Consider the following 19338-nt stretch of genomic DNA (forward strand, 5'->3'; position numbering starts at 1 on the left):
GCCTGAGGGGAAGCAGCAGCTTGCCAGCCCAGATGGGGGATGCAGGCCTAGGTAGCTGCAGGACCCCGCAGGGGCAGCTGGCTCGGAACCTGGGTCTCGCCCCACATGGGGTGGCCTTGCTTGGAGACTCGCTAAAGGTCCCCAGGGCTTTACACACTGCGTCTTCTCCCAGCCTGCAGTGTGTGCAGTGTTGTCCAACCTGGCCCAGGGGTCAGGCCCCCCCATGAGCCTCAGCTGTGGTGCTGAAGAACAGTTTGGGTCCTGGGCAAGACAGGTGCTGCTGGGGTGGAGGTGGGGTGGGGTCTCTTCTCAGGATTTTTGCATTGTGGTATTTTGAGTTCAAGAAAATAGTACTCCAGGGACAGCTGGGTGGGTTGGTGGGTTAAGGGTCTGCCTTCCGATCAGGTCCTGGGATCCAGGTGGTTGGGCTCCCTGCTCAGTGGGGAGTCTGCTTCTCCCTCTCCCTCTGCCACTCACCCTGCTTGTGCTCTCTCTTTGTCAAATAAATAGATGGAATCTTTAAAACAAACAAACAAACAAACAAACAAACAAGATAGTCCTCCAGAGTACCATCTGATGCCCTCAAAAATGGTTCTGGCTTCTGCCTTCATGAGGTCTGTGCAGAGTGGTGCTGCTGTTTCTGGATGAGACGGGCAGGGGAGATAGGGGCACAGGGGAATCTTGGGCTGGTTCCGAACTCCAGCCTTGTTGTTACCAGGCCCTGCCAGCCTTCTCCAGAGCTTGCCTTTCCCATCCCGGCTCAGCCTCAGAGCTAGTTATCTGCAATGGGCGCAACAGTGAGGGTGTTTCCTGGCCCCCTCTCTGCCTTAGACGTAGGAGTCTAAAGGGGACCAGGCGACAGGCACTTTTGAGTGGAGGAGTTCAGACTGCCAGGAGCAGGCTGTCTTTCATGGCAGAAGCCACGCCTGTCTTTGAGGGTGCTCCCCTCCCTGTGCCTCTCTTTGTCTGGATGGCCCCAGAAGAGAGTGGGTGCCGACGGAGTCCAGGAGCACCCTGGGATCCAATCATTCCCTGAGCCAGTGGAATTGGCCTTTGTCCTGTCTGTACCTCTCAGAATGTCGAGGGGGCAAGAGCAAGGGTATGAGCCAGAGGTAAGTGTACAGATGCTGAACTGAAGCCATCTCCCATCTGCCTCTCCCCTCTTCGCTGGCCTCCTTGGGTCAACACGGTCTGACTGTCCACACAAGGGGTGTCCTGCCGACCCAGGAGGCCATGTCCCCTCCTTAGAGAATAGTGGCACCTGCTATAGGTGCCTCAGGGAACAGAGCAGGACCACAGACCCTGTGCAGAGGGGAGAGTGGACAGGTCCCGCTCCCCAGCAGGCTTTCTCTTTGGGCCTCTGGGACAGGCCTGAGGAACAGGATGGGTTTCTGGATGGCAGAGATTTCTTCTGAATGAAGGAAGGAAGGACAATCATCCATTGGAGGGAGGGTTCTGATCTAGGGGGTCCACAGCCCTCCATTAGGATACCTCCCTAGAGACTGTGCCTGGAAGCCCCAGCCAGCAGTGGGCTGAGTCCCCACCACAGGCCTGCAAGCATGGAGTCTGAAGGTGACGGACTGAGGAGAGCCTATCTCTCTGTGCTCTTTCCAGGCCTGCTACCTATGCCACAGCCTGCTGATGCTGGCCGGGGTGGTGGTCAGCTGCCAGGACATTACTCCAGACCAGTGGGTGAGTCTCCCAAGAGGCCGAGATGGAGGCCAGCCCACTGTTGGGAGTTGCAAAGAGTGGGAGGCTCTGAAAGAGTGGGAGGCTCTGAAAGAAGTGGGCCTAGGGGAGCCAGGCTCCCTCCTCCTCCCAGGGTCCTGCAGGGCATTCCCAGGGGATCCTGACCTGACCTCCCAGTGGCTGCCCTGTTCCTCTCCTCCCTTTCCCGCCCTACTTCTGAGCAGTCATTCAAATGCATCCCTCTTTCTCTGATTTCTTGCCCCCTCCTCCCGTTCTGTGGAGGGGCCTGGCCTATGTAACACCTTCCTCCATGCACTCCCCCCACCCCTACAGGGGGAGCTGCAGCTGCTGTGCATGCAACTGGACCGTCACATCAGCACCCATATCCGGGAGAGCCCCCAGGCCATGCACCGGACCAGACTCAAGGACCTGGCAGCCCAGACCTATATTCGCTGGCAGGAGCTGCTGGCCCACTGTCAGCCCCAGGTGGCACCCCCTCTGGGCCCTAGACTTGGGAGGGGAGGGAAGTGGTCAGGCAGGCTGACCAGAGCTGGCAGCATATCCACCCCCATGGCAGCTTCTGACTGGCAGGTGGGTAGAGATGCCTCAGAGGACCTTCACCATGGTCACGGAGAAGCCAAGCCCCTGGCCAAATGCAAAGAAAATCTTCGCCCTGGAGAGGAGGAGCAGTAAGCAGCACCAGGAAGGGGCACCTTAGGCACCAGCTTTTCCCCCTCTGAGCGCTTGCCTTGGGGCCTGAGGCTGGCCTCCTGCTCCTACTCCTACTCTCAGCCTGCCCTGGCTGAGGTGGCAATTTCAATTCAATTCAATTCAATTCCCAATTTCAGGAGCAACAAGCTCCATGCCCCTGATTTTTGTCAGGCTCTCTTAGGGAATAATATTCATAGCTCATACATACTGAACAAAGATGCACTTTCTCCACAAAGCGAGATAACCCCCGTGAGACAGGTACTGTTACCATCCCATTTTACAGATGAGCAAGCTAACCAGAGTCATTGAGAGGTTGAATAGCTTGCCCCATCCCAAAGGCAGTGTGTAAATGTCAGAACCAGGACAGAAATCCAGTCTGACTCCCAAGCCTGCAGACTTTCTTTTTTTTTTCTTAAGATTTTATTTATTTGAGAGAGAGAGAGCATGAGCAGGTAGGGGGAGAGGGAGAAGCAGGCTCTTCGCCAAGCAGAGAGCCCAACGTGGGGCTAGATCTCAGGACCATGGGATCATGACCTGAGCTGAAGGCAGCCGCTTAACCGACTGAGCCACCCAAGTGCCCCTCAAGCCTGCAGACTTAAGCACAGTCCAAGCCCCGCTCAGATAACATCTCTTCTGGCCTCTGTCCCTCTGACAAGCAGTATCAGCTGCCTTGGGGGCTCTTCTCTACCCTAGGCCCCAACCCTGATGGAGACAGGCTGGGTCTGGTGAGCATCTCTCCTCCCCTCCTCCCTCAGTTCCCAATATCTCTATCCTCTGACTTCTCTGCTCATCCTTCCTCCTGTAACCTCTGACTTGGGGCTGACACATTGGCCACAGGCTGTGGCTTGGGTCTCAGATTTTGCAAGTCTCTGAGAAAGCTGGAGAGCAGACCTCACCCTCAATCCCTGAGGAACTAGATCACACTAGTCTCTGGTGGGAAACAGCATGTTTGTCATGAAAAAAAAGGGAAAAGTGCTTTGTGGCCTGGCCATGTCAAGGGGCAGGCCCCACCTTCCTGTCACACTGCTCTGGGCCTTCAGGCCATGAGTAGAGGGCACCCAGACAGAGCACCCATGTGCTGTGCTCAAGTGGCCTGTTGACCCGCCATGCCCTCTCCTGGATGGGGAGCCGCAGGACTTTTGTGGCTCAGCTACAAGGGCACAAGGAGGCCTGTAGTGGGTGTTGACGCTGGACAGTCACCAGGCCCCAGGGCCATCGCATTGTTTTCCTCCTTGCCACAGGCCCAGTACTTCAGCCCCTGGAAAGACTAAAGGAGCAGGGCACAGCTGGTCCCCAGCTTTTGGCTCTGGCTGGAAGTGAATGGGGCTCAAGCAACAGGAGGAAGTGAAGAACAGAGGCCAGAGGAGGGCCAGTATGATGAAGTGAGAACCTGCTTCCACACTGGCCCTGACCCCCACCGGGCAATGGATATGTCTCCCTCCCTGCTCCTCAGCCCTCCTTCCCTCCCAGCTTTCTCCTCTGCCCCAAGCCCTTTGTCTCCAACTCTCCGGTTTCCCAGGGCCTCCTGGGCCCTCCCCACCGTCCTTCCTCTCTCTGTCACTAATGTGAGCTTTCTTTGTACACACTAAAGTCTTATTTCAGCATCGGTGGTTTAGAAAATTTCCTTCAACCCCTGTCCTGAGGGCTCTTGCCCAGGGTCCAGTTTCCTGACATCTCTCTACTGGGACTGTGCTGAGACAGTCATGTGATGTGGTCCTCTTAGGCTCCTCCCCCGTCCCAGAAGGCTGTTTGTAAATCCTGAGGGAAGTTATTCCGGTCAGAAACACAGGCAGGAGGGCTAGGGAGGATGGGTTTGGACCTGGTCTGGGACCATACCCCCCCACCCCTTACTCACTGCCCTCTCCGGGGACAATCCACAGACTGAGCTGGCGGGTCAGGAGTGTAACTACACTTAATTCAGTTTATTGTTGAGTTCTGAAATCAACTCCACAGACTTAGAAGTGGGGAATGGGGGATGGATGGTAGGGGCCAAAAGACAGTTCTGGATACTGCTGCTGCTTTCCCTCAGCCTTACCCTTGCTATGATTATTAAGGAAGTGCTGGATGTCTTTGACCCACCCCCCCTTGAGAAGCAAATGGGCCCTGAGCAAGCCGGCGAGATCCTTGGGTATGCCCATTCTCTGTCTACTCCTCCAACCCCAAGAATCCATTTTAGCACGCTCCTCCCAACTCTGGGTTGGGTCCATAAGACATGGAAATAGCAGAGGATCACCCCTGCACCACTGGCCCATGCCCATTCATCAGCTCAAGCCAAGCGTGTGCCGACAGCTTCGTCATGGCTGGTGCTTACGACTTTCTCTGTTTATGTGCCCCTTTCCCTTGTACTTTTATGCCACAGGGGCAGGACAGGCTAAATAGGAGAAAGACTCCCCGTATATAAAGGACCTTCAGGGCAAGTGGCTCAATTTGCAGACCTGCAGGGTAGCCCATCACTTCCTGGGCCTGTCTTATTTATTTGTTTGCTTGTTTTGTTTTACTTAAGTAGGCTCCACACCCAGCGTGGAGCCCAACTCAGGGCTTGAACTCATGACCCTGAGATCAAGACCTGAGCCAAGATCAAGAGTTGGATGCTTAACCTACTGAGCCACCCAAGTGCCCCCCGGGGCTGTTTTAGACACAGCTGCCTCCCTCCCCCAGAAGGCTGGGACCTGGGACATCTATAATTCAGAGGGCCTGAGCACACAGCCGAGCGCTGGGTGCCATACCGGTCGTCGCCCTGCCATGCTCCCTTTGCCAAGTGACAGGTGGAAGAAGTCCTTGGCCAGGGTGACTTGGATGCCCAGATGACTTGACTGAGAGTTCTGGTTTCTGTTCCTGGCCACATCACAGGGCCCCCTGGCCAGGGCACCATGGAGGCCCCAGCAGCATCAGGTAGGCCTGAGATGGTCTGATAAAAGTGAAGGCTCTGATGAGGCAGCCTCCTTCATGTCCCTCTAGGCTGCCCCGACTTCTGACACTGTACATCCTGACAGCTAATCCTCAGCTCTTCGGTATGCTCTGGAAACCTGGAAATCACCTTTGAAATTTCCCCCCTTTGTTCTCACTGCCAAGGGCAGAGAGGGAAAGGTCTAAGAGGCTGAACTGGGGAGTTTCCAATTCTCGAAGCTGTCCCTACCTGGCTCCGAGAAAGAGATCATTCTGTCTATCAGCACAGACACCTGGGGCCTTTCTCCCCAGTCCTGGTCCTTGAGCACTGAGCCCTCCTCCCCTGTTCCCCAAACACACTTGTCCCCAAGGGGGAAACAGATACCAAGGAGAAAGAAGGTGTTGGTGACTACTCAGTCCCTCCAGAGATCTAGCGGTAACCTGAGCAGAGGGGTGTGCTTCAAGGTCACCCAAGGGCGTCCCATATCCCCTGGGACATGTAATGGGCCCTCACTGGAACTGGCTGGAGGCTGACCAGATATTCTAAAACCGGTCTGGGACCAGTTAGAGACTCAGTCTCCTCTAGGCCAAGAATTCCACAGTGCTGCTGGCGACTTCACCACTTGCTCTTTCCAGATCCTTAAGCCCCTGGGAAAAGGCTGAGGGATATCCTGATTGAAGGCCCTGGAAACGCAGCATCCGGGGCTGTGATGACGGATGTTTTCCGGCTTCCTTTTGGTGATGGTGGCAGGGAGGGGCTGGGAAGGGAAAGGCTTCCCAGGTGGACAACTTTGATAACTCTCTTCTAGGAGGAAGTAGAGGAAGTCCTTTTCCTATGTCCCCACTCACCTCAGTCCCCAGCCCTCCAAAAGATCCCTGAAGGGTGGCTGACCCAGGCTTTCTCATTTCCCCCTCTGTGAGCTAACAACAGCTCTCGGATCCTTTGGAAGTTGGCCAGGAAGTGCTCACTGGAGAACCCCAGTGTGAACCCTGGGCTCCACTCTGGTCTGAAAGCTGCCTTGCAAGAGCTAGTGGTAAGGAGCTCAAGTGAGGGACACCATGGCACATGACCAGTGTGTGGGAGAGAGACTGGGAGGTTGACTTTCAGACAAGACCCCTGGACCCATCTGTAGGGACTGAGCTGAGTCTGAGCTGAGCTGCCAGTGGATCCTTGGAGAAACTCGGAAAGCATTTAGCATATGTGGGCTTTCCTTGACTTGGCCACAAGCAGATGAGCAAGAGGGTCTATCAGGGCCTAAGGCTTGAAGCATGGGTACTTTAAATAGAATATGCCAGATAGGCCCTAGAGAGACATGACAGGTACAAGAGACTTTCCACCTTCTCCTTCTTCTTCCTCCTCCTCCTATTCCCCTCCTCCTTCTTCTTTCTTCTTCTTCTTTTCTTAATTTAAAACCCAGGAATGTTCATTTTTGACCAGTTGTACTTTTATTTTTTTTTTAAGATTTTATTTATTTATTTGACAGGCAGAGAGAGGGGGGGAAGCAGGCTTCCCACTGAGCAGAGAGCCCGATGTGGGGCTCGATCCCAGGACCCTGGGATCATGACCCTAGCCAAAGGCAGAGACTTTAACCCGCTGAGCCATCCAGGCGCCCCCGGTTGTACTTTTATTAAAAAGTATGAATCATGAGCAAGTAGTCATGCAGGAAACTTTATCCTCTGCCCACCCACCCATGGAGAAGGCCAGTGCTAGAAATTAACAGCAGGAAATGAGTGAAGGTAGAAAAGGGGAGTGGGGTGGAGAGCTGCAGCCTTATCTTTGAGGAGCATTTGGGAGGGAAGGGCTCCCTGAGTCTGTTAGCAGGAACAGAGAAGCCTGCCATAACATACAGAAGACTGTCCCTGCCAGTGAAACCAAACCACCTTTTGAAACTTTCCACTGGGGCTGTCTTGCAGGTGGAGCTCTGCCTGGTGGGGGTTGGAGCAGAGGTGAGGGAAAACAGCAGGAGACGAGTTGTTTAGGGCTTAAAGGTTGTCCAGATGCACTCTGACTTGATGGAAAGACAGGACTGGGAGTCCCAAGACCTGATTTAACATCCTGACCTTGCTAATTATCTACGTTACTTTGAGCAGGTTGCTTCATCCTTCTGAGACTCATTTTTATCTGCAAAATCAGAGACAAAGATACCTGCCGTTTGAACGGTGGTCAGGGTGGATGATGTGAGGAAATGAATGTGAAGGCAGGTGGCAAAGTGTAAAGCACAGAACAGATATGAGTGCTATCTGCATATCAGTTCACCTCCACTCAAAAAGACTCAGGGTCTAACCTGGAGGAGGCATCACACCCAACTCCCTCCCAGCCAGCAGAGGCAGAGCCTTCCCTGCCCACCCATGCTAACTGTTAAGGCTTGCCCTCTATCTCCAGAATCTCCAAGACCATGGCTTTTTTTTTTTTTTTTTTTTTGCCTAGTGGAAAGGAGCTGGGAAATAAGGCTTTGGCCAGTTCAGGAGAAGGGCCCTTTATGTGTACCAGCAAAGACCCAATTGTTACTGAATCCAAACTGGGCTGCTTTTCCCAATTATCTCCACTACTCTTCTGGACTCCATTTTTAGATGCCAAGTTTTAACTCAGAACAAAAGCTCCTGTCGGGACTGATTTATAATGCAGATTTGCTGACGGGGCCCTCCAGTGTTCCTCTCCTCCAGGACTGCGCCTGCTTAAAGTCCCCACCAAAGCCTTGGGGCTCCAGTCTCTTTACCTCTGTCCTTTGCCCCTAGCCAAGAGGAGGCATCTGTGTCTGGGTGCCGATGGGGCGGCTTCCCTGGGGTTTGTCCACTTGCCCAGCTCTGAGGACCAGCTGGCAAGGTCCACGCCAGCACCACTCCAGCGGAGCGGGCCAGAGCTACAAGTGACTTCTAGGAGCTGCTGTGGGCGGAGGCAGGCGGTTCTAAAAGGTGGTAGCTCTCCAGCGCGCCTTCCCCTCAGCTGCTTTCATCTGAACTTTAGGACTCGTGTCACTTGTTACTCAGCCTTCTGGCATCAGAAGGACTCATTTCTTGGGGGCAGGCTCTGTGCAACAGGAGTCTCCCGGAGGGCTGTCTTCCGGGGGAGCTAGTTGGGCAAGGGCGCTGCTGTCCCTCTGTGTGGAGCATGAAAAACAAGGAGCAGACTCTCCGGAGATTACTGGGTCTAACTGGTTGGTAAGACCGGTTCCAGTCTGATTGCGGGGGCCAGCTGGTGTTGGGGCCAAGAAACGAAGCAGAATTTCGGGCCAAAAGACCCATTCTGGTCTGCCCCAAAAAGGAGCCTCGATTTCCCCGGCACCCCTCCCCCGGATACTCGCCCCGAAGGGGCTTGCCCGCGTTGGTTCCAGTAACTGCAGAGTGGGGAGCTCCTCGGCCCCATTCCCGAGCCCAGCTGCCCAGCCTTGGGGGACACTTCGGAAAGACCGGGTGAGTCCGATCCCCTCAAGGCAATGCCCGGAGTCCCTCCCTCGCCCCACCTCCCCGCGCTTGTGGCGTAGACCGCGACTCCGAGGCGCGGGGCGGCAGGGCGCGGGGAGGGGCAGGGGTCCGAGTCCGCCGGCGGGGAGCCAGTGGGGGGGGGGGGGGTCGCGGCGGGTCGCAGCCCCCTCCTGGGCCGGACCTCGCGTCCCGCCCCCGGCCTCCGCTCTACACCCCCCACCCCGCCTGACGTCAGGGGGGGAGGGGGCGGAGAGCGGCGGCAGCGCTGGTGAAAGACCCAGCGCCCGGCGCGGTGGCGCGGGGAGCCGGAGCCCAGGGGCGCCGAGGAGAGCCGGGACCGAGGGGCGGTGGCAGAGGGGACAGCGGAGGAGGGCGGGCGGGCGCGCGCAGGCGGACGGCGGCGCGCGGGTAGGGGCGGACCGTGATCCGAGCTGAACGCGAGGGCGGCGCCCAGGGATTCAAGCCGCGAAGAAGAGGTGAGTGAGGCCAGGGTTGCGCGGGGCGGGAGCACCAGGGCTACGGGGCCACCGCTTTGTCCCCCGACTCGCGCAGGAGCCGCCGCATGCGCGAGGGACAGGGTCTGGGGGCGCACGGAGGGCTAGCGGCGGGGACAGCAGTCGGTCCGAGATCCTTCATGCGCCCCCCGCGGGCTGGCCGGCGGGGGCTCGGGAGCCGGGCAAGCCGTGCCCGCAGCCATCGCGTCCCGAGGCGCGCACTGGTCTAGGAGAGCGGGGCTACGCGGAGCGGGGGTCCCCTGTGCTGTCGGGTCGGCGGCCAGGATCCTCTCCCAGGCCTCCGAACTGCCCCCGGCTCCCCCACCCCCGACGGAAAGTTTGGGGCGGGCTTGGACTGAGGCCGATGTTGTGGGATCGGATTTCCCTGCCGCGGCCCCCCGCCCGCCCGACCGCTCCGCTGGGGAGGCGGGTTGTCCTGGAAAGCCAAGCTCCTGACCCGAGCCTGGCCGCCCAGCCCCTGACGGGAGCGCCCGCCCTGCAGCCGCGGAAGCGCCGTTCGCGCCCGGCTGCTCGCGGTGGGCTAGGGTAGGGGGGCGCACCGCCTGGGCCCCGCGCTCCTCCTGCCCCCACCCCACCGGCTGCTCCTGCTTCCGCGCCCTGAGAGAAGCTGGGGGTGGGGGCATCGCCGTGCTGGCCGATTCTCGGAGCGCGCCGTGGGGTCCGGCCCGAGCCTTGGGTAAGGGGCAGAGGGAGGGCTGGGGGTGTGTTGGGGGAACGGAGGAGGGAGGGGTGAACGTGTGCCTAGCCCCCCGCCCTTCCAGTGCTGGATACTGGGCCGACAGGGGGCGTCCGCCGGCCAGGCTCGCCACGCTCCCTGCGCCGCCGCTTTGTTTGCATTCAAATCCCGGGAGCTGGGGGAGGGGAGAATCTGGGGTGAGTGGGTGACCAAGGAGGAGGTCTTGGCGGGGACCCTTTGTTTTGGGGTGAGCAGGTCCCCAGCTTTTGTGTCTCTGTGCCCGGCACTGGAGGGCTGGGGCACTGGCAATTAATGTAGATGGCTTGCCCAGGCTGGGGTCCCAGGGCGCAATCCCTGAGTTGGGAAGGTTCGTCAGACCCGGCGGGGGGAGCGCAGCAGGCGCCGGCCCTGCACCGGGCGTCCCCGGCGGTCGGAGCGCGCTCCCCACCCGTCCCTCTACTCCCCCCACCCCCGCCTGAGAGCTTCGCTGGGAGATCCCTGATTAGACCGGAGCCGGCTCTGTTGTCCCGCCGCCCCAAAGCGTGAGGGCTAGTGTCTCCTAGGAGGCTGTGTAAGGAACAGGATGAGGCCCTGGTCATTTCCACGCCCATCCCACCCACTTCCTGCCTCCCGTCTTGGGCAACAAAGGGGCCTCGGGAAGCTGGGCCCCTTAGGCTCCCGGCCCCACTTCGGCCCTGATGATTTGGATTAAGGGTTTGGGGCTCTGCCTGGCTATTGTCTGGGGGTAGGGGAGAGGCTGGGGCCGGGACCCCCGCAGGGCCGGCTCCATCAGGTGGGGGGGAGCAGAGGAGGGGTGGGGGGAGGGGGGGCTTCTGCAACCGCCCACCCACTGTATGCCCCTTTACCCAGCCGAGGGGTGCCAAAAGATCTTGGGACTGGCTGGAGCCCGAGTGGGGGAAGGTCCTGCTCCCAGAGGTTATTTTAAGAAATCCTTAAATCTGTCAGGCTTGAATGTGGGGGAAGGGGTCCCCTTTTAATTTCTTAAACAACTTCCTGTTGGGAGGGAGTGGGTGAGGGCCTGGAGGCCAGAGAAGGTTTCTTGGAGTGTCCAACCCTCCGGCTGACTCAGCTCCTCCCCTCCCCTCTGGGATTCCCACATCTTTTGGAATCTGTGGGGGCTGAGACCAGGTGTTTGGGGGGAACCAAGTCTCTGCTTCAAGGATTGGGTAAGGAGGGAACCCAGGAGGCTCCTGGGGAGGCTGATCAGGTCATATGTCCTGTCAGTTTCTCCTGGCATGGGCTTGTGTGGGCCCCCTTCCGGTCTGTTTTCTCTGGCTGTGATTCTGACCCTTTCTTTTCCCCCAGCAGGGCAGCTGGCCTGGAGCTTAGAGGCATTTGCCATGGCCCCACACTGGGCTGTCTGGCTGCTGGCAGTGGAGCTGTGTGGCCTGGGCATTCGGGCTGAGATGTGGTGGAACCTGGTGCCCCGGAAGACCGTATCTTCTGGGGGTGAGTGACTAAAGTCCTGAGGAGGAAGACCAGTGTGGGGAGGAGAGGCCAAGAGGGACTGCAGCGGGGAGAGGAGCAATTGCCCCTAGATATGCCAGCTTTATTCTGCTCTCGGGCTCAAAGCCTACAGGTGACACAGCTGTCCAAGAAATGGGAGTGAGTGGCCCCAGGGACCCAGAACTGGTAGTCCTGGGATATCCCTTCTTCAGATGATTAGGACTTGGCTGCCCCTGTTATGCAAGGAAGAGAGACCCTTCTCTTCTGTATCATTCTCCCCATGCCTTACTTGTGGAACTAGCACTTGCACTGAGAGCCCACTAAGAGAAAACAGAGCCCGGATGGGCATAAGGCAAAGAGTGTCATCACCCCCCTCCCCAAAGTCCTCCTAGCTTTTTGCCCCCAGGAGCCCCCTTATTAACCATAATACATCCCCTCTGCTACCTTGACACTTGTGCCCTCTGGTGGCTCTGGATGTGTTTACGCACGTGCTCCTGGTGGGGGGACAGCAGACCTGACAGTCCTTTGATAGTCTTTTGCACACGCACACACCTGTATTAAGAGGTGATGTCAGGTTGTTTGTATCATCAGTGCACTCTGGGGACCTGGGATGAGCTCACCTCCCACAGGCTCCACTCTGGTGCTAATGAAGCCCTCCTTTGCTAGCCTGTGTCTGGCTCCAAAGGCTCAGGCTGATTTAGGGGGACCCTGAGGACAGGTGGGCAGCTATTTGGGGGCTGATGTAGGAATTCTCTGTCGTAGTGTCGTAGTGTCATAGTGTCTTGCATGGTGAATAGTAACAGGGCTTCAGTGCCTTCTCTGGTCCCAGGCCTCTGGTTTCCCCAACCACCCTGGCCTGGCCTCCCAGCCCAATTCAGTCTCCCTCATTCCCACCTGTCCCAGTGGCCAGCCGTGTTTGGATCTCTGGCAGCCTGGATTTGGGCCCCGCTGGACTGAAGAGTGTCCCCAGGCAAGCAGTGCCTATAACTTCAACTTCAGTACCCTCTGCTGTGCCAAATCCCAGGCTGGGGCCTGGCCGGAGCCTGGTGTGCGCAGCGGGTAGCAGGCAGCAAAGAAGGAAGCAGTAGCAGAGGAAGCGGGGAGGGGGAAGAGCCCAGTTCTGCAGCCAGAGGTGCTGTTGACCCTGAGAGTGAGGGCCATCAGTCTGATGGCTTCCTCTGGCCGGAAGCTGTGGCTGAGATATCCTTCCTTCCTCCTCACCAGCCCAGATTTGCTGCCTCCCAGGCTGGGAAAGGCCAGGGAGGGGAAAGGGAGCTGTCAGAGCCAAAAGGCTATTAGAGAAGGCTCTTTATTGCCGGTCAGGGTGCTTAGCTGGCATCCGCTTGTGGGGTGCTAGCTGTAATGTGGGGCAGCAGGGGTGATTAGGCCCAGGAGACCACCATACAGAGGAAGGCTGATTCTGTGGGGAAAAGGATGCCTGGAGCCCCGGGAAGGCCTCTGCCCATTTCACCACCCTGCTCACTCCCTCTCTTGTCTCCCCGCCCACCCCTGCTTCTTGGCCCTGCAGAGTTGGCTGCAGTAGTCCGGCGGTTCTCCCAAACGGGCATCCAGGACTTCCTGACGTTGACCCTGACTGAGCAGACAGGGCTTCTGTACGTCGGGGCCCGGGAGGCCCTGTTTGCCTTCAGCGTGGAGGCTCTGGAGCTGCAAGGAGCGGTGAGAGGTGGGGGAGCGGGAGGCACACAGGTGTGGGGAGAGTGGCAGGACCCAAAGGGGCGTAAGCCTGATGAAGCTGGCCCCTCAGCCCTGTTCTTCCCTGTGGAAATCTTTGCCCAGTTTCCATTCCCACCCTTCTAGCAGAGCAGACACGCTGCTTTCCCTCCTCTGCAGCTTTGCAGCAGTCTGGGGCTTCTGTTCTCTGTTACACTCCCGGGCAGTGGGGACTGTGTACGCTCCCTTCTGGTGTACCCATGTAGCTGCCACGAGCCATGCCTGTGGCACATACTCAGGGCACGTGCTCAGTGGCTACTTGGGATGTTGATGTCTCCCCCCACCCCCTTCCCAGATCTCATGGGAGGCACCTGCTGAGAAGAAGGCCGAGTGCATCCAGAAAGGGAAGAGTAACCAGGTGGGTGCTCAGGATATGGCCAGGAGAACCAGAACCACCCCCCACAATTCTGTTGGCCAGGCCTGCAGTTGTCCCCCACCTCCACCCTCTCCCAAGGGAGAGGTCCTTGTGTCAACCATGTCCCATGTTCTCATAACTTTAAGTGAACCGCTTTCTCTCCCCAGACGGAATGTTTCAACTTCATCCGCTTCCTGCAGCCCTACAACACATCCCACCTGTACGTCTGTGGGACCTACGCCTTCCAGCCCAAGTGCACCTACATTGTGAGTGCTGCTTTCTCTCCTCAGCTCCCATCCTCGCCCTACTCTGCCCACCCCCACACCCGCCCCGGGCGCTTCCGCATTGTCTCTTCCCTGCCCCTAGGACATGCTCACCTTCACTTTGGAGCGTGGAGAATTTGAGGATGGGAAGGGGAAGTGTCCCTATGACCCAGCTAAGGGCCACACCGGCCTCCTTGTGGGTGAGTGGCTGTCCCCACGGCAGGCTGGGGGAGTATCCTACCCCCACTCCACCCCCACCCCTCCGCCTGCCATCTCATTGTGGATCTGCGAGGCCTGAACAAATTTTCATGTCACTTCTGGCCTGCCTGATCCGCTGTGTTCCATAGACGGCGAGCTGTACTCTGCCACACTCAACAACTTCCTGGGTACAGAGCCAGTTATCCTGCGCAACATGGGGCCTCACCACTCCATGAAGACAGAGTACCTGGCCTTCTGGCTCAATGGTGAGCCCTGAGGAGCTTGCGTGGGGCCCAGGGGGAGCCATGGGTGAGAGGCCCTGCAGCACCCACCCTGCTAACCCTCCTCCCCTTCCCGTAGAACCTCATTTTGTAGGCTCTGCCTACATCCCAGAGAGCGTGGGCAGCTTCACAGGGGACGATGACAAGGTCTACTTCTTCTTCAGCGAGCGGGCAGTGGAGTATGACTGCTATGCAGAGCAGGTGGTGGCTCGGGTGGCCCGTGTCTGCAAGGTACAGAATCCTGTGGTGAGTGGGGAGCCCCGGGAGGCCTGGTGGCTCAGCGGGCCTGCCCAGCAGTGCCCCCTTCTATCTGCCAGGGGGACATGGGGGGCGCGCGGACCTTGCAGAGGAAGTGGACCACATTCCTGAAGGCAAGGCTGGTGTGCTCAGCCCCGGACTGGCAGCTCTACTTCAATCAGCTGCAGGCTCTGCACACCCTGCGGGATGCCTCTTGGCACAATACCACCTTCTTTGGGGTTTTTCGGGCACGATGGTGAGTTGGCTGGGAACCCTGGGGGGTGGAGGGGAGGGGGGTTGCTCAGGAGGGATGGTTGGGGTTGCAGGCCACTGGGTAAAGGCTTAAGTGGTTCGCTGATCGGAAGGCAAGGAGGATGTTGGGCATCTGCCCCTCTCTGAGTCCCCCCTCCCCCAGGGGAGGTGTGCAGTGCCCTTGCCCCTGCGGTGGGTTAGAGTCAACATGACATCACACATGGCCATGACTGCTTTGTGTGTGGGGAGGGGGCTACCTTCCTGGTCCATGACATGAGCTGGGGTAAAGTGGACACCACACCTCACCCTTTGGTTCCCTCCTTGCTATGACAGGGGCGATGTGGACTTGTCAGCGGTCTGCGAGTACCAGCTGGAAGAGATTCAGAGGGTATTCGAGGGTCCCTACAAGGAGTACCGTGAGCAAGCCCAGAAGTGGGGCCGCTATACCGACCCCATCCCCAGCCCACGGCCTGGCTCGGTGAGTCCTTCAGGATGGGGATGGGCTCCTGCCCTCAGCCGCAGTAGCTCTCCACCATGCTGACAGCTCTCCCCTCCTCCCCCCTGCCCACGCCCCGCCCCCCACTCCCCAGTGCATCAACAACTGGCACCGACGCCACGGTTACACCAGTTCTCTGGAGCTGCCGGACAACACCCTCAACTTCATCAAGAAGCACCCACTGATGGAGGAGCAGGTACGGCCCCGGTGGGGCCGGCCCCTGCTCGTGAAGAAGGACACCAACTTCACCCATCTGGTGGCTGACCGGGTCACAGGGCTTGACGCAGCCACCTATACAGTGCTGTTCATTGGCACAGGTAGGCACCTGGGGAGGTGGGTGTGGCTGCTGGAAACTGGGTAAAGGGCTGTGTGTGTCAGGGCAGGGAGATCTAGAGATCCTCCAGGGGCCCCATGCCCTCTCGTTCTTGCCTGTCCTCCCCAACCACCCACAGGAGATGGCTGGCTGCTCAAGGCCGTGAGCCTGGGCCCCTGGGTCCACCTGATCGAGGAGCTGCAGATGTTTGACCAGGAGCCTGTGGAAAGCTTGGTCCTATCCCGGAGCAAGGTAGTAATCAGGCCCTGTCTACCACTGTCCCTACACCTTCCTCCGTCTTTGTCTTGGCCAGGACAGGGCTGGGGAGGCACTAGAACACACCTCGCTTAGCTTGGGGCAAGTTCCAGGAAACGAGCGTGCTAACGGAATCTGTGCTTGGCGGCTGGCAGGCATTATATATAGCCAGGTCCCCGTGGGGGCAGTGTTCCCAGAATTGGGCTTTGGCAGCGGCTTGCCACGCTTCCGTCAGACCCCTTGAGGCTGTGCTGTGCCTCTGTGACCTACAGCCTCTTCTCTATGGTGCTGCGGTGGTCGGGGTTCCTGGGGCTCATGCTGCCCTCATGCTGCTGGCTGTCTTTGTGCCCCCATCCCCCCAAGTCTGGCCCTCCACTCCCTTTGCTGTTTGCCTGAAGTGCTGCTTGCACCTACCCTTCCCTTCCTTCTTGCTAGTTTGTGACTCCTGTGAACTTTCGTGTACTCGCCCTTGACCAACTGTCGTGGCTCAGATTGTTCCCCAGAACGTGGAATAAAGGCAGAAAGAAAGTCCGTGGTTGAAGAAACACGGATTGGCAGTGAGCATTCAGAGGAAAACACCTTAATGCTGTGCCCATGCTATTATGAGGACTGATGGGCCTAGCGGAAAACAGGCTTCCTGCACTATTTATACTGCACTGAAGCGTGTGTGTGTGTGTGTGTGTGTGTGTGTGTGTGTGTGTGTGAGAGAGAGAGAGAGAGAGATTATATTTCTCAGCCTCGCACTTCCACTGTTCTGCCTAAGAAGGTCATGTCTCTAAGGTGCTTAGGATTGTGTCTGGCTTGTAGTAAGCCCTGGGTGCGTTCTTCAGTCCTTCGATTTCCCTCCTCAGAGTTTAGCACTGCGTCCTTCGTCCTTGGGCCCCTTTGCCCTCGTGCTCCCACGCAACCATCAGAGCTGCCCCCCAGGCCATGTCCCACCCTGGCTGAACCTCCCACACCCCGCTTCTCTTGCAGAAACTGCTCTTTGCAGGCTCCCGCTCTCAGCTGGTCCAGCTGCCCCTGGCTGACTGCGCAAAATACCGCTCCTGTGCCGACTGTGTCCTCGCTCGGGACCCCTACTGTGCCTGGAGCGTCAACACCAGCCGCTGCGTGGCTGTGGGTGGCCCCTCGGGGTGAGTGGGGCTCGGCACGTGCTGGGACCGGGGTGGGAGCAGGGTGGTTGGAGCCCCAGTGCCCATGGACCCTGTTTCCCCAACCAGGTCCTTGCTGATCCAGCACGTGACGGTGTTGGACACCTCAAGCATTTGTAACCGTGGCAATAAAAAAGGTGAGTTGCCTTTTTTCTCCCTCTCCCCAGTAGGATGGGCCCTGGGTTTCCTGTGCTAACTCTGCTCACTCTCTACTATTGCAGTCAGGCTCACACCCAAAAACATCACCGTGGTGGCAGGCACAGACCTGGTGCTGCCCTGCCGCCTCTCTTCCAACTTGGCCCACGCCCGCTGGACCTTTGGGGGCCGGGACCTTCCCGCAGAACAGCCTGGCTCCTTCCTCTATGACGCCCGCCTGCAAGCCCTGGTCGTGATGGCTGCCCAGCCCCGCCACGCCGGCGCCTACCACTGCTTTTCGGAGGAGCAGGGGGCGCGGCTGGCTGCCGAAGGCTACCTGGTGGCCGTGGTGGCCGGCCCATCGGTGACCCTGGAGGCTCGGGCGCCCTTGGAAAACCTGGGGCTGGTGTGGCTGGCTGTGGTGGCCCTGGGGGCCGTGTGTCTGGTCCTGCTGCTGCTTGTTCTGTCGCTGCGCCGGCGGCTGCGGGAGGAGCTGGAGAAGGGTGCCAAGGCGGCGGAGAGGACCCTGGTGTACCCCCTGGAGCTGCCCAAGGAGCCCACCAGTCCCCCCTTCAGGCCTGGCCCAGAGACTGACGAGAAGCTCTGGGATCCCGTCGGCTACTACTACTCGGACGGCTCCCTCAAGATTGTGCCTGGACATGCGCGGTGCCAGCCCGGGGGCGGGCCCCCCTCTCCACCTCCTGGCATCCCCGGCCAGCCCCTGCCTTCTCCAACCCGGCTTCACCTGGGGGGTGGGCGGAACTCAAATGCCAATGGCTACGTGCGTTTACAGCTAGGAGGGGAGGACCGCAGTGGGCTGGGGCACCCACTGCCCGAGCTGGCCGACGAACTGAGGCGCAAGCTACAGCAGCGTCAGCCACTGCCGGACTCCAATCCCGAGGAGTCCTCCGTATGAGGGGCCCCACCGCCTCGCAGGGGCAGCGTGGGACGCGTGGCTCCTCCGTTTTTGCACAGGCACCAGCTACCTCAGGGACATGGCGCGGGCACCGGCTCGGACTGGGGCGGACCCTGCCCCGCACCCGCCCGGCCATGAGGACCTGCTCCGCTCAGCACGGGCACTGCCACTTGGTGTGGCTCACCAGGGCACCGCCTCCCAGAAGGCATCTTCCTCCTCTCTGTGAGGGGCTGTGAATCACGGACACATGGGACCCCAGCCGCCAAAACGTTTCAAGGCAGAAGTTGGAGATGTGGGTGTGTTTGTATCTAGGTGTATGTGTATGTGGGTGTGTGCATGTGTGTGTGACCTAGTCATCTTGTTTCTGTGTGTGTGTGTGTGTGTATGTGTGTGCGTGTGAGGTAGTCTTCCTTTTTCTGTCCAGTCTTCCCTTGGCCTGGGGTCCTCCTGGTGAGTCATTGGAGCTATGAAGGGGAAGGGGTCGTATCACTTTGCCTCTCCTACCCCCCTCTGTCCCCCGTGGGGGTCAGTGATGTACATAATGGGGGTGGGCTGGGCAGGGTGCTGTGCCCCTTTTGGGAAGTCCAGGGCTCTGGGGTGGGCCTGGTCCTGCTCCTAGGGCTGTGAATGTTTTCAGGGTGGGGGGTGGGAGATGGATTCTCCTGTGTGTTTTGGGGCAAGGGTGGGAGGGGCCTCCCACTTGGCCCTGGGGTTCAGTGGTATTTTATACTTGTCCTCCCTTATTGGGCTGGGAAAGGTTGTGTGGGGGGAGGGGGAGGGAGAAGGAGGGAAGAGGAGAGAGGGTGGGCATGCTGTGGATAGTGCATATCCTCTCCCAGCCCTAGGAGGAGGGCTCCTAACAGTGTAACTTATTGTGTCCCCGCGTATTTATTTGTTGTAAATATTTGAGTATTTTTATATTGACAAATAAAATCAAGAAAACAGTAAGTGTTATGTGATAAGGGTAAGGCATATGGGCTAAAACCTTCTGGGCAGGACTAGCCTCACCTCCCCATAGCTCTAGTGCAGCTGTCCCTAATGTCCCTGCCTGCTTGTGCCAGAGGGAGGATAGTCCAGGCTCCAGTGTTTTCCCACAGTGGTAGCTCTGGGGCTGGGAACCAGACCAGGGCCCCAGCCTCCTGGGAGCCAGCTTTGGCTTCTGGTCAGAGGGAGAAGTTAGGGCATTGGGACAAGGCGGGAGAGGAGGGGCCTGGCTTCCCAGAACTATGGGGAGAGGGAAGTGGGAGTGAGGGGCTAAAGGAGGGGGACTTCCTAGAAAGAGCTTAAGGTTGTATAGACTAGCTTATGTGAGGATGGGGCTCCCAATTCGCCTAGGGGAGGAAAGGTAGTTACTTCCAGAAGACTTTCAGCCTTCTTCCTACCCTCCA

At 58.6% G+C, this 19338-nt stretch overlaps 2 protein-coding genes across 12 annotated transcripts in view; both read left to right on the forward strand.

The window, feature by feature from the left end:
• FAM178B (family with sequence similarity 178 member B) overlaps positions 1-4004 on the forward strand; it is an 86840-nt gene extending 82836 nt beyond the window's left edge. For all 4 annotated transcript variants that reach the window (XM_082746874.1, XM_082746875.1, XM_082746877.1 and 1 more), the window contains 3 exons: positions 1615-1692; positions 2023-2175; positions 3642-4004. In XM_082746874.1, coding sequence (XP_082603000.1) covers positions 1615-1692; positions 2023-2175; positions 3642-3671 — 261 coding nt within the window. In that variant the 3' untranslated portion in view covers positions 3672-4004. The remainder of the gene's footprint in view (positions 1-1614; positions 1693-2022; positions 2176-3641) is intronic.
• Positions 4005-8118: 4114 nt separating this feature from the next.
• On the forward strand, positions 8119-18898 carry SEMA4C (semaphorin 4C). 8 transcript variants are annotated; one of them, XM_082746854.1, is made up of 15 exons: positions 8119-8697; positions 11227-11370; positions 12896-13044; positions 13394-13456; positions 13621-13719; positions 13820-13916; positions 14064-14180; positions 14275-14426; positions 14513-14688; positions 15018-15162; positions 15275-15497; positions 15633-15745; positions 16724-16881; positions 16969-17036; positions 17121-18898. In XM_082746854.1, exons 2-15 carry the CDS (start codon positions 11262-11264, stop codon positions 17948-17950), a joined length of 2499 nt encoding a protein of 832 aa, XP_082602980.1. In that variant the 5' UTR covers positions 8119-8697; positions 11227-11261; the 3' UTR covers positions 17951-18898. The 8 variants fall into 8 exon arrangements, with proteins under 8 accessions (XP_082602980.1, XP_082602978.1, XP_082602975.1 ...); XM_082746852.1 differs by having other exon boundaries at positions 11230-11370; XM_082746849.1 differs by lacking the exon at positions 8119-8697 and adding an exon at positions 8933-9185.
• The last annotated feature ends 440 nt before the right edge of the window (positions 18899-19338 follow it).

The sequence above is a fragment of the Mustela nivalis genome (assembly GCF_964662115.1).
Source record: "Mustela nivalis genome assembly, chromosome: 8".
Taxonomy (NCBI): domain Eukaryota; kingdom Metazoa; phylum Chordata; class Mammalia; order Carnivora; family Mustelidae; genus Mustela; species Mustela nivalis.

What these genes read in the sequence shown, in the direction of transcription:
- SEMA4C (XM_082746854.1), top strand. Translation starts at nt 11,262, where the DNA reads ATGGCCCCACACTGGGCTGTCTGGCTGCTGGCAGTGGAGCTGTGTGGC. An exon ending in GGGTGGCCCGTGTCTGCAAG is followed by an intron (nt 14,427 to 14,512) that starts GTACAGAATCCT and finishes TCTATCTGCCAG; the next exon opens with GGGGACATGGGGGGCGCGCG. An exon ending in AGTGCTGTTCATTGGCACAG is followed by an intron (nt 15,498 to 15,632) that starts GTAGGCACCTGG and finishes AACCACCCACAG; the next exon opens with GAGATGGCTGGCTGCTCAAG.